The sequence below is a fragment of the Opisthorchis viverrini genome (assembly GCF_000715545.1).
Source record: "Opisthorchis viverrini unplaced genomic scaffold opera_v5_172, whole genome shotgun sequence".
NCBI lineage: Eukaryota > Metazoa > Platyhelminthes > Trematoda > Opisthorchiida > Opisthorchiidae > Opisthorchis > Opisthorchis viverrini.
Window position 1 is genome coordinate 797683 of NW_008751831.1, and position 13445 is coordinate 811127.

General features: G+C 45.6%; 1 protein-coding gene across 1 annotated transcript in view; it reads left to right on the top strand.

The window, feature by feature from the left end:
• Positions 1 to 13445, top strand: part of T265_07539 (hypothetical protein) — a gene marked incomplete at both ends in the record, with an annotated part of 29669 nt that continues 16224 nt past the window's right edge. Inside the window, 3 exons of the mRNA XM_009173084.1 lie at positions 1 to 76; positions 6959 to 7530; positions 11304 to 11375. Of these exons, the coding sequence (XP_009171348.1) occupies positions 7057 to 7530; positions 11304 to 11375 (546 nt within the window). The remainder of the gene's footprint in view (positions 77 to 6958; positions 7531 to 11303; positions 11376 to 13445) is intronic.

A 13445-nucleotide genomic window follows, 5' to 3' on the forward strand; every position in this document is an offset into this window, starting at 1 on the left:
TTGGCCCTATCGTCCGTTGCAGCGTCCCGGTTGGGTAATGCGGGTGTGGCTGTTTTGCGGGGTTTCATCGGGAAAAGTAGGTCGATAGACAGCTTTCCACGGGTGCAAGCAGTTTACCAAGTTGCCTCATGGCAATTTATTACAAGGAAAATGATCCTTTCATAGTATGTAGCTACACGGAGGGCTTTTTCAATGGGTTTCTTATATATCATTTTACTGCAATGTGCAACTGTGGTCGGTGAAGACCACACCGCTTCAACCTTCTTCAGTTCGTGGTTAAGGTTCTCGAATGATTCTTGAACACTTTCCGACATTGGAAAAATTGCTTTCAACTTAATGGTTAATTTTGTCCGAAAACGCAGCTATCCACTGTGAGCAGTAGGTGGGCAGATACATGTCTCTTTGCCGAGATTTTCCGTTCCATGGGATTGGGAGTCTTCTTATAGGGCGAATGTGTTCTGGGTCGTTTGGTATTACCTTTGCACTCTTTGTAACATAGGAAAGTAACCTCTTCAGTCGCGAAGATGCTCTTTGCGTTGTTCAAAGTAATGTGCTTTAACAAAGTCGAGAATATACTTAAGGTTACGGCCATGTTCAGCTGGCGTTGTGCTGCAGGTGATGTCTTCGGCTTTTTTAACGTCGCTTATCGTTTTCTTGAGGCGTGCAATCTCGTTTGTCGCTCCTAAAGTGATGCACCTTGGCTTGGAATGAAGTGGACGGCTTATCTGGCTCCATTATTGCAGCCTGGAGGTCTAGTGTAAGATCAAGGTAGGTACAGCGATTAAAGGTCTGGCTGTAGTCTATGACCATGCACCTCCCCTTGTCCGTGTTGCGCGCTACGATAACTTGTGCTCTGCATGGAGATTTGGGTGCTCCAATTATGGATCGGGGCGCATTTGTTCTACATCGGTTATTACGACTTGTTCCTCCTCCGATTTATGACGATGGGAATTCCTAATGATGGGTTTCCAATTCGCAGCAAGGTTAGCGAATAAGGATTAGGATTTCAATGTAGCGGATGCTATGCCATATGCAGCTATGGTTCCCCATCGACCACCGAATGGAATTTCAGCTTTACCATGCTACCAAAAAAATATCTCCGAGAAGGTGTCTGCACGGAGGTTCAGGTTGGGTGTAAGTGTGCACGATGAATACAACGGTCAGCCTCGCAGTCATTCACGGACGATACCGGATTATACGCACAGTTGACAGTCATCGGTCAAGGAAGGATCCTTCTTCTGGGTGACTCAGTACAATGCCGGCTTCCGCACATCCGGTCGCAACGGCCTCTAGGTCTCCAGGTTTGCGCGGTCTGAAACGAACAGAGTAGAGCAGTTAGCTTGGATCTTGTATTCCTGCTCCTGATACGCAGCACACATCAATGGTAAGCGATTCCAGCGTACCAGAAGTGACATCGTTTTGTCCCAATTCTTTCGGAGTGCGAACAATGATGACCGTGGGGCCTTTTAGGTTCATTTTGTGATGTTCGTGGTTGTCGACTAGCTCAGAGATATAGCGGCTAAGGTCAGTGAACAGTTCGGCATTCTCAGCGGATGGACCTACAAGGGGACCATTATGAATTGCATGGAGTGGTAGATAATTCCGTGTGAAAGGAAAAGAAGGGAAACATCGACAGTAGCCTATTTTTGCCCACCTGTCCTGTTTTATGCTGCAAGTAAGTCGAAGTTTTAATGTCTTAGCAGCTGATGTGGCATGCAGTTTGTAGTCCCACGAATCATGATTACTATGCTGTTTCGGCTACACTTTCAGCCAATCAATTACGGATGTCCTTCACGCCATCTTCATTTTAAACAACTTGTCTATAATGTGAAATCATGTTAGAGGCGAGATGACTCAGTATTCGTGCAATCAGAATGGAAGTAGTTGGCGAATTGCGAAGTCTCAGTTCGGTTCAAAATCTATAGTTGACCTTTGCATACGTTTCTCACACTGAAGGCACCCGCTTGCAAGTGTCAAATTACAATACACGTTAGGCAATTAACCAACTTATATAAACACCTAAACGTTTCCTTCCAAAAGCAAGGAAACGTGGGTTTTAATGAGCGGGTTATTGTGCTTACTTTTTCGTTCAACAGAGTTTGAAGCAGATCTGTAAACTGGATGGCAGGACTGTGACCAGGAATAAAAAACCAATAACCAGAAGACATGATGGGTTTTACCATCTGCCGTTGTGCAACCTGCCATATCCAGCTGCAGTCAGAAAGTACTGAGAGTGCATGGATTGTCAAAAACAGCTTTCCCTTACCGGCTGTTTCAAAGACACGCGCGGCCCATGGATAAATATACTACTCCTAGGGACTACTAAACGTCCCTCGTTAATGAAGACAAGAGACACTGACAAATAGGACTCAGCACATTTCCCAATGAAGTCGTTATATCGAAAAAAGGTCGCGCATGAATCACCGTGTCCCATATTGGGTGACCTAATGGAGTCGTTGGAGGAGCGTCCGACAACTTTCTCGGCCACCTAGTTCAGATTTTTCACCGCCTCTTCCTATATTCACTCTGTCGCAGTGCCTCACATGCCTTAGGTGCCATCTATTCCCAACGTCACTACAAATCGTCTCAGTCTTCGGTATACTACCACCCTAAAACTATATCATGGTGATCCGGCAACTATTTTGAGATTCCCGGACAACGCATGGTTGTCGTCGTTGTCCACTCCCCGATAGACGTACCACAGACGATGTCGAAGCTGATTCTCGTTTTTATCTTCTGCACTTCTCCGTTCATCCTTGACAGCTCTTGCCAACCTCGGTTACCTAGTTTATGGATCTAAAACGCGACTTCTAAGCACAGAGGACATAAGAAAATTGTCAGTGTTTGACCATCAATGTCACTGAGGAATTGGCTGGGTCTGGTGTAAGCATCGGATTAGCAGTACTTAGGTACACCAGGGTTATATCCTCTTGATAATGTATCTGTCTAACTCGTCGGTTCGCCGGAATGGAGAAGACAATTAACTCCGATGGAGTTTTAACGTAAACAAATGGATCGTTCCGCAATATGGAATCCCACTGAACCAGAATATAAAAAGAGCTAACAGTCCAATAGGATGTCACTGAGAGGCTGAAACATGGAAACAGAGTTTCGGTATACGAGACAAACAGTTAGCAAAGCTGATTTGTTCGTTTGGAGGCAATCTTTTTAACACCTTTTCTTTAGTGCATTTCGTCGTAGGACTGCTGCTGAGGGTTGATTCGCATTGGTATGACGGGCCTTCGTATTCGCTCCGTCCATCTTCTAGGTGCGCAACTTTTGGAAACTACTGGTTAATTCATCGGCTGTGGGGATTTTAGCATTTGAGACAATTCGGATGTGTCGAGAAGAATCTCCAGTAGAACAACAGGATCGAGTGTAGCTGTCGCTGGAAGATAGGAAGAACGTAGCATGACGGACTTAGATAGTGGAGCCTACTTTTACCTCAAACAACTCTTCCAGCACGGCGCACAATTATACCTTGTGCCCACTTTTCCATACCACCTTGATAGTCTTTTACTAGCACAGGTTGGTTGGGTATAAATATATTACAGCACCGCGACGCCGGTGGAACTGAACTTTCATATTTGTGTTTTTACCGGTTGGCAAATGTGTTGGACGGATGACGTCAACGGATAAACAGATCTTCCGGTTTATAAGTACTTCCGCCGGGGACGTACCATGTGGAGCGCTAACATTTGGTGTCGCCCTGTAATTCAGCAGAAATGTCTCGATGATTTCCAATATGGTCCCCTATCCTTTGAGTTTCAGGAGTGCGCGTTTGAAAGTGTCCACAAGTCTTTCCACTTCGCCACTTGATTGTGAATGGAACGGTGGTGATCGCATATGTTGTATGCTATTTTCTTGACACAAAGCAGAAAATTCAGCAGGCGTGGATGCAATGCCGTCTTCAGACAATAATGCTTGGAGCTCCAAACTGGTTAAACACATGTAGCTTTGAATGGCAGCACAAGCAGCAGCATGGTTCATACTGAACACTTCTGGTCACTTGGATCAGATGTTGTTGGTCATTGATTTGTCCCGCAAAATCAACATGAAGTCGCGACCATGGATTTTCTGGCATTTGCCATGAACATAAGTTTGTTTCCTGAGGGGATTTTGCGGATGGTTGGCATTTTGAACACTTGTGTACAAGTTCTAACTGCTTATTCATGCTCGGTCAGTAGACGTAACTACGTGTTAGCGCGTTCATGCGGTTAATATCGGGATGTCAAAAATGAAGTTGTTTAGGAACATCACTCTGTAATCCCGGGGGCCCGTCACGAAGAGACTGGACTCTACCGTGGTGTGGCGGTTCGCTCACCTCAGCGACCCACTGAGCTATACTGGGATGTGTCCTCGCGATACTCAGAGTCTCCCATTCCAGATTGGTCAGTGGTTAGACGTCTGAAAAACACGGTCTCCTGGTCCTCCAGGCTAGGGTTTGGAACCTGTGGCGACTTGTTCCGTAGAAACGGCAATGCATTTTCATTCACTGCCAAACACCAGAACCTCGCGGTTAGGCTTTACAGCCAAAAGCTTTGGTTGAACACCCTAATCGTCCCCCTCTCTAGGTGTGGGAGCCCTGGGTTAAGATGGCGTAAGTGGTTAGAACGCGAATTTACTGACCAGGAGGTCCGTGGTTCGAACCCGATCGTCTCTCGAATTCCCCTGTCTAGGCTTGGGCAAACTGGCAGTATCTCAGCCTCCGCACTTCTTTTGATGGCGTGGCAGCTGTGCACCGAATGGGCGTTACAGATGAACGATCATCGGTCATCGTGGGCGCCCTGACAGTATCCCAGTCCACGTACAACTAAGAATTGCACATATACAAATAAACACACCGCATCGGCCGTCACGTGGTGCCATCAGCAGGGTCGCAATACTTGCTGCATACAGCAGGGTGGGTAAGCGAAAACAGGCTACTGCTGACGCCTCCCTTCTTTCTTTCTCACATAATTTTTCTTCCCCCTCTACCCACCCATTAATAACTCTCCTCTTGTAGGCCCTTCACTTAGGACCGATGACTCCGTTCGTCTTGGATCGGTTTCGCGTGCGGCATCTGCTCGTCACATAGCGCCGACATCCTTAGGTATCTCCGAATCACTCTTCAATCCTTGACACTCAGTCTGTCTGACCGCCTTCAATGTCCGCACTCTGAAGCAAGCAAGACAATAAACTGCTCTCGCTCTCACACTGCACTCGCTTGGCATTGATGTGTGCTGTCTCAGAAACAAGAATACAGGATCCAGGCACAGTGATTGAGCTAACCGCCCCATCAGTCTCCACTCACTTCGGGCTGCGTATCCCTAGCGATGCAGAGTCTGCTGCGGCCGGATGAAAGTATCCTTGCTTGACTGGATACCTGTTGATAGTCGCCTCTGTGCGGTTCGTCTGGCAACGTATTTGATGGAGTCTCACAATCGGGAAGTTGGTAGATGTCTGTTTATCGTGTCTGCCTGCACCCCAATCAACTGTAGCCCCGACGCCGTCAAAGACAGGTTTTGACACGCAGAATGCCCTGCTGCGGCGAGCTGAAAGCTCAGACATTGTGGTGTTTGCCGGAGATATGAATGCACAACTAGGAAGGCTTAGCGTTTCTGAGACTCAATTAGGTCGATATGGATTGGACTCGGTACGTACGGACAATAGGGAGCTATTGCTTCAGCTGTGCGCTGACCGCAGGCTGTTTTTATGCAGTACTAACTTCCGAAATAGCCGAATTCGTCTGGCCACATGGTGTCCTCCAACGGCATACCGGAACTCCACTCCAATCGACCACATTGTCATCAATTACCGAAGACGCGAAAAACGAAGTGCCACTTTGAAATGGAACTGATGTCTGCAGTAGCTTCAGACCAATCGACCACATTGTCATCAATTACCGAAGACGCGAAAAATGAAGTGCCACTTTGAAATGGAACTGATGTCTGCAGTCTAATAGCTTCAGAAGGAGACTGAATTGGTCGGGATTGTGATTGTTTGAACTGTGCTTTTTGTTATTGAGGGATTGTTTTGAAAGCCTCAGCTGAAATTGACGGGATTGTGTTTACGTTGGGTTTCCGTCGCCAGCATTATGTCCTCTGGATAATGTATCATCCAGACTCGTCAGTCCACCGGAACGGAGAAGACAAACAACTTCAAAGAAGTTATACGGCAGACAAGTGGATCGTTCCGCGATATGGAATTCAAGTGAACCAGAGTATAAATAGCGCTAAAAATCTAATAGTATGTCAATGAGTGCTGAATTGTAGAAACATGTTTTCAGTATGCAAGAGAGATCGTTAGCAGAGCGGATTCGCTCGTTTTTAGGCAGTCCTCCTAACAGTCAGATGGCTTTAGGAAGAAGGAAATTTCCCGCGATAGACGAATTATTCGCGTCTCAGAGGTTGCGCTGGTCACAGCACCGTCTCTCTGGCAGAGCTTCTTCCTCCCAGCCCTCTTCTGGGTGGAAGGGACCAAGAGATGAACAGTGCATGACCGGAAACGAAGCATCAGAAGTTTAACCAGTAAACTGAGTTGAGTCGACAACTACTCCCCCCTGAATGCAGACCCTGGGACTAAACTCGCCAATGGTTAGTGACACGAATGCAGTCAGTGGTGCTCATGCATCTAAGCTATTGTCTTCAATATGTAGCTATCCAGTTCCCGAACTGACTGAACATGCCATCGCCTCCAATGCTTTGCTGTACCTTCTATGCTCCTCCACTTTCCGGTGATCGAAACTGTAGCAGATATAACCAGTGTACCCTTAACATGGTTTATAGCTGATGAATCGATTGATCGAATTGTTCATCTTACCTTGCCAGCAGCCGCACCCTCTGTGGGCCTGGACTACAGTAATGTAAAGATATTTCGAGAACGTCAAACTGAGCGGATTTTTCGTATCAGTCTTACGCACACTTGGACTACTATTTCTTTAACCTAACCCAACAAACTTTTATCTTCCTCGTTTCAGATTAAGAACAAGTATGTTCTCGGACACTACTTGTGATCATCTGAGATGGTTTGATGCATTTACCACTTCTCTAGCCCTTAAATACACACGCTGACCCGATGCGACTGAGTGACACACTAAATCAGCCAGTTACCCCTGTTCGAATGGCCTTGGTTCGAACTCCGCCCAATGGATCCGATATTCACATCTCTCGGTCATGGAACACAACTACCCTCATTACTAACACCAGTACAACGGGTGCCCCAGTACCACGGAATTATGGAGTGGGCTCGATTGCCAAATCACCACTCGACTCGCGTGAACTCTCCTTGCGTGGTAATTTGTTTACCACTACAACAACGAAGCGGCCATCCGGCTTGGAGGTGGATGGTGCGGGTGCTCGGGTCATCATTGAGATCTCTACACCACCTAGTCCTAACAGCCACCCTGGTGCCGAAGAAGCGCTGCTTAATCGTTCTTCTGTTCTCTTTGTGGCCGTATCCTTCGTTCTTCTCATGGTTATCAGCTTGGCTTGGTTGGTCTTTTACTATGTGCAGCGTTTCCGATATCTCCACAGCAAAGAACGCGTGTCAGTAAGTACATATTCAACTCATCTTTCCACGTATTTTCATGTCACTTTGTTTTTGACAATCCATTCGTATGCTGCCTATTCGACGGAGAACTGGTCGAATTCAATCGGCATAATAAACTTGGACGTCAAAGCGACACTACTCATTTTCTGGAATTTGTTTCTTTTTATGAGCGGATGGGTGGACTCCCCTTCATCGTGTCAAAACAATGAAAGTTTCTTCTGGCGAACATTATCATAATTTCGCACTTGAATATTAGTCGTTCTGTATTCCTTGACAGCAGTAACGGACTGGATGTGTATAGCGCCAAGTCTACTGGTGACCTTAGGAGGCCCACAAAGTGTTAGATCCACCTATCCGGATAGTTGTATTTCTTCAGTTCACAGTAATACTACCAAAGGCGAATGCTAGGAAGTCTACGTCCCGTTCTGCCTTTATTCAGCATATACACCTTTAGTAATGGTATAACGTTAGCTTGTCGTTGAGGGCAACGCAGATGTGCATGAGGCAATGCTTTATGGTTGTGGAACGTGATCACTGTCTTTGAAGACAAAACGACTAACAGCGATCACCGTACCCTCGAAGCGTTGCGAGTGTAGCATAGGAACACCGAGTTAGCAGTTCTCAAGCGCTTCGAATGGCTTTCGCTGGGGAACCGAGTGCTCATCCACTTGATGATGCGATACGGCGCTGACTCGTCCAGGTTGATCATATTCTAGGTGATCCATTGCTTCCTTATACTTTGTTTTTTTGAAGTTTACTCAGACGGGGAGAGAATCGGGAGTGAACGAAGCTTGACTTGGAGGTAACGCATGGAAAGAATAACAAGTGATCTTAGTAGTGTTCACTTTTTCCGTCTAAGGTGGTTAAACGTAATCACCATTGTAGCGAACAGCATCTCCACTAAGTGTTCTCCATTTTTCGGCTAATCCAAGACAACGCTCATTTGACCTCCACCGGCACTGTGTCAATGTCAGAATCTGTTGTAGCTTCGCACATGATTAAACATCCCCATAAGGCGTGGCATTTGTTGCGGTGCATTGCGAGTCCCGAATAAAATGAAGCGGGCCGAACAGGAAGGGTTCTGAGTGGTTAACACGGGGTCTTCGAGACTTCTGATCGAAAGTGGTGGCCTTCCAGAAGGTGCCGTTTAGCCCTGAGGATTGTAAGCAATTCCGCTATATGCTGTATGTTTGTTGTTAAGGGAGTTTTCGAATACGGCAGACACGACAAATGGGTAGTGATCGCAATGAATACACTAAACTCAAGTCTTCGAGACTTCTGATCGAAAGTGGTGGCCTTCCAGAAGGTGCCGTTTAGCCCTGAGGATTGTAAGCAATTCCGCTATATGCTGTATGTTTGTTGTTAAGGGAGTTTTCGAATACGGCAGACACGACAAATGGGTAGTGATCGCAATGAATACAGCTAAACTCAAAAAACGGAGCGAATGAATAACAGGATATCCAATAATGGGTGTAAGTAAATGCGGAAGAGACGGAATACTTATCGATATTTATAGACAGATTATAGGTGACGGGCCTTCAAAGTACATGCTAAGGCTCCTAGTGGTTGAATTTCTTTAAACAGTTTTACATATATTGCTCTGTGGAAACTATATTGATCTAAGCGAATGCCTGTTCCGTCATATGTGGTTCAGAAGTTACCTACGATATCTGAGAGGTAACGCATTGCCGATGATATGCTTCTTACAGTACTCCAACGGCGTTCCTCAGCAGTTCCTCAGCGCAGTACTTTATCACCCATTATTTTCATCGCGTGTTGCAGTATACATGTAAGACATTGACCGTTGATTATTGGAAAGTTTAAAGTGATTGCAAAGAAGGCAATATCTCCACCTTCTTATGGACTGGACGACCTTTTCCGTTATTGGAATGTTTTCATGCAGGAGACCGAAAGATGAATGCAAAGTTTCCTTCCCCCGGAGGCAGCGTTGCGATTGTGATCATATGTGATGCATCAATTCCAACGAGGAGAGGTTGAGATTATCATTACTTTCGAGCTCCGATCTTAAATGTTCGAGTGAATTTTATATCGTGCGAACCGGTGGGACAGCTTGTTTCGTTTCGTTGAATATTTTTTCTGGGAGTGACACAAAAAATCAACTGTTCATATGTAATACACTGCATCGTAGGCGAGGGATTTAGTTGAGTCCCAGGAGAGCCTCTCCCAAAGCCGAACTTGTTCACAAATGAGTGTATTTCGCTAAGCTAACTGTTATTTACTGGTGCTTGGAGGTAAATCTCACAACAATCGGAGTTCATCGATGGCAGGTTTGGCTGTGCCATTTGGCGGTCCGAGGAAGTGCTTCTGTTCGACATGCAGGAAAGTTGTGTGGTTCGCCACTCCAGCTGTCCTGGTTGGGATACCAGTCTTATCCTCCAGTCATCCGTATCAAGTTTTAGACTCTGGTTGCCCTTCTGTGTCCCTAGTTAGTTGGCCCTCTAAGGATGGTTCGGTAATGTCACCACGTGATCAAACACAGATAAAAAACATTCAGTCCATCGGGAGTGTGCATACGGATCGTCGTCGAATCTTACCGGTTAAACCAATCGGTCGGGAATCGTACACTGGAAACCTTGCTGTGGCCGCAAGCACACGACTGACTTCCACGTTTTTGGGTTTCAAATAGACGAGGTTGCTTATGGATGAACAGCATTTATCATATGAATCTAAGGACGGGGTTGGAATAGAAGAAAGGGGAAAACTGCGGGAATATCAGGTAGGCGACTATCGAAATCTCTGTCACAACACATGCCCCTACAGACCCATTCTGTTTCGCATTAATAATGCTGAGGTACGCCAAATGTTCTTAGGAAGAGGGAATTCTCCCGCGATAGATGAATTACTCAGGCTTCGTAGGCTGCGCTGGTTGGATCATATACTACGCATGCCAGAAGATCGTCTGCCTCGCAGAGCTCTTTTCGCCCAGCCCTGTGCTGAGTGGAAGCGACCGAGAGGTGGACAATGTATGACCTGGCAATGAAGTGCGAAAACACTAACCAGTGGGTGGGTAACTGCCGCGTCCCTGGATGGGGACCCCGGGACTCAAATCACCAGTGATTATTGACAGCGGAAACGGCCCAATCGTGCAGTCAATGGCGCTCGTGCATCAAAGCTGTCGCCTTCAATGCGTAGCTACCCAGTTTCCGCATGAATTGGGTATACCTTCGCCTCCAAGGCTTGGCTTTTTATTCCACTTTCTTTTTTTCTGGTGATCGGAACTGTAGCAGCTGGAACCAGCGTGTCTATGGCACACGATTTATAGCTGTTAAATTGATTGATTTAAATTACTGTGGCATGCAATATAATTATGCGACACTCATCCTTCTTCTTCCGATGAATTGTTCCGCTTGCTTCCACAAAAAAATGACTTCGGTTTTCTCAGACTTATGCTTCCGCTATCCATCTGGTGATTCCTACTCGGTTTTGCAACACTATATTCTTTGGGGGGAGTATTCTCAAAACATCTGCTGTCGGATAATATTGCTGTGGAGTTCATATGTTATCTGGACATGCTTTTGCTTTATTAGAAAATGCTTCAAATTTGTTCTGTCCTTAGGAGAATAAGTTACTGCGTACAATTGGTAGATAGTTTCAACTGAAACTTAACAACGGATTGGTGTTTGTCAACGCAAATTCCAGATGTTCATACGTCGCTCATTGTACCCACAATTCTTTTTGTTTTACGTTCGTTCAACTAGTTTCTGCTATATTTATGACCTCCATCTTTCTATCACTTACTGCCTGCTTTGTAGCGTCGTTTGGCTGAACTTGCAAAAAAGGCAGTCGCGCGAATTCCAGTGAAGACATTACATCCAGGCGATAAGGTAAGTGATTTATCTTCCATTTTGCATTTGGAGAAACAGAATGTCTGTTGCTATGGACACTCTGTAATTAAAATACAGACGGCAGACAAACACAAATAAGTAATGGCTTGGTTATGGAGCCTCTGAATCGAGTTCTAAAGCGTCGCAGCCGAAAACAGTAAGGTAAGGAGCAGTTTTTTTAGTTAATGCTCAAAGAATACAGTAAGGAGCAGTTTTTTTAGTTAATGGCTCAAAGAATAGCCGAGACGCGAGTCCGTCAATCAGACACTGGGGGAGGATAACATGACAGACTTGGAATAGGTGGAGTTTGTTGGAGGAAAGTGTCAATTCAGGGTAAGATTTTTGACATCATTAGCAGCAAATAATGAGTAAGGAGTTGTTCCGAGTCGTCCAATCCGAACTCCATACCTTGACCAACATGGACGACTCGTATACACCGCAGTCATTGCATCACATCGCATCGTCGCATGATTTATAACACTCTGGCAATGAATAATCCATTGATGTTAACTTCGCTTAGCTACTTGGATATTTTATAATCGTTGGCGTTGCACCTCCATTCATACAAGCCATGCTAATTGGTCCGAAAAAATCCCGCCCGGGAAAAAAACTTGGAAAAGGGAGTCCACTGGTAGCTCGCTGCGATCTCTGAATCAGTACATAGTCAGACAATCTGGATCCCACTAACTGTCAGAAGTGTGAGTGTATCCAGGAGCCTCGTAGGCACAAATTTAATGCAATAAATATCAATCTCAACGCGCGTGAAATCGTCTTCGGATCTTTGAGTTTCGATTAGGAGCAAGGTTGTGGGTATTGTGTGAAACATGAAATAGTAGATCCGACATTTTTGTTGAAACCACATGAATCGCGGAATTCAGTAGGACTCAGGAGCGCGGACCTGTAACGTTCGAGTACCGATCGAGAGGTTGATGTTACAAACTTTGGCTTCTGAAGCTCCGTTTTTATTTCTCAAATCTCTGAGGATATGTTCGACTTATGAGTATATTATCCATAGTTTCTGTAAATGATAATGAAGTCTTAACGTCTCAGTGATCTAATTGCTCTTAAAGTTAACGCGTGCTTAAAATGGCACCATGCATATTTTTTTATTGCTTCTAAGAATCATCCGGGTTCTGTGTATTTCAAAAGGGTCTTGTGTTGACTAGTGTTCTGGCAATGTGATTATTTTGATTACGATATGGGTTCTGTTGGTCATCGGGAAGTTCATCTGAACTACTTAAGTTTCCACAACGATAGCCTATTGTGTGAGTGGCCACTGCGTACCGAGACAGCAGAACCTGAAGCGTCTATCACTGCGGGAGTTGTCTCCAATTTATTTCCCGTTCAGCTTATCCACAAGACGAAACATGTTTTCATGACGAACGTACACTATGTGCTTGTGAACACAACCACCAACACGGTAACCTTAACAACAACCTCGACTCAGACAGATGGGGTTTTTGTTTTTCAAGTGTACGTGCTTGTCACCATTACTGTCCGCCCGTCTGCACACCAGGCAAGTGGCAGACGGCAGGGTTGCTGGTCAGCTAGTTGTCTCTCATCCCATCTATCTTGGTTACATTGATCAGCAGGTATACAAACCCCGCTGAAGCTTCTACCGCTTTGTTCTTCCCATGTGTATGTATATCGATTGGTGGCAGCGCTTTTGTGTCATGCGCGAGTCTCTTACTGTGTCATCTTCGTCATTGTTTTCGTCGTCCTTTTAGTCTTTCCCTTTCGGTTCATATGAGTCTTTACCGAAAACACCCAATTAGTCATTTTGTTTACTTGCATAGCCTACTTCACGAGATTCCACTTCGCCGAATCGATGTGTCACAGACCACCGTATGGAGGGATAAGTTCTACGTACAGCTTGATCTGTGACAGGTCCTGTAACGTCCGTGTTTGTGCGCACGTCCTCTGTCATAGCAAATCATTTTTGGTCCATGTTCCCCTTTTTCTGGATTCCAAACGGTCCACTCGCTGGTCGTGTGTGTTGGTGGTTGTAGCATATATAATTTTGACTGAGCGAATCCGTAGAGGATGTTGTTGCTCTCTGGGCATTCAACC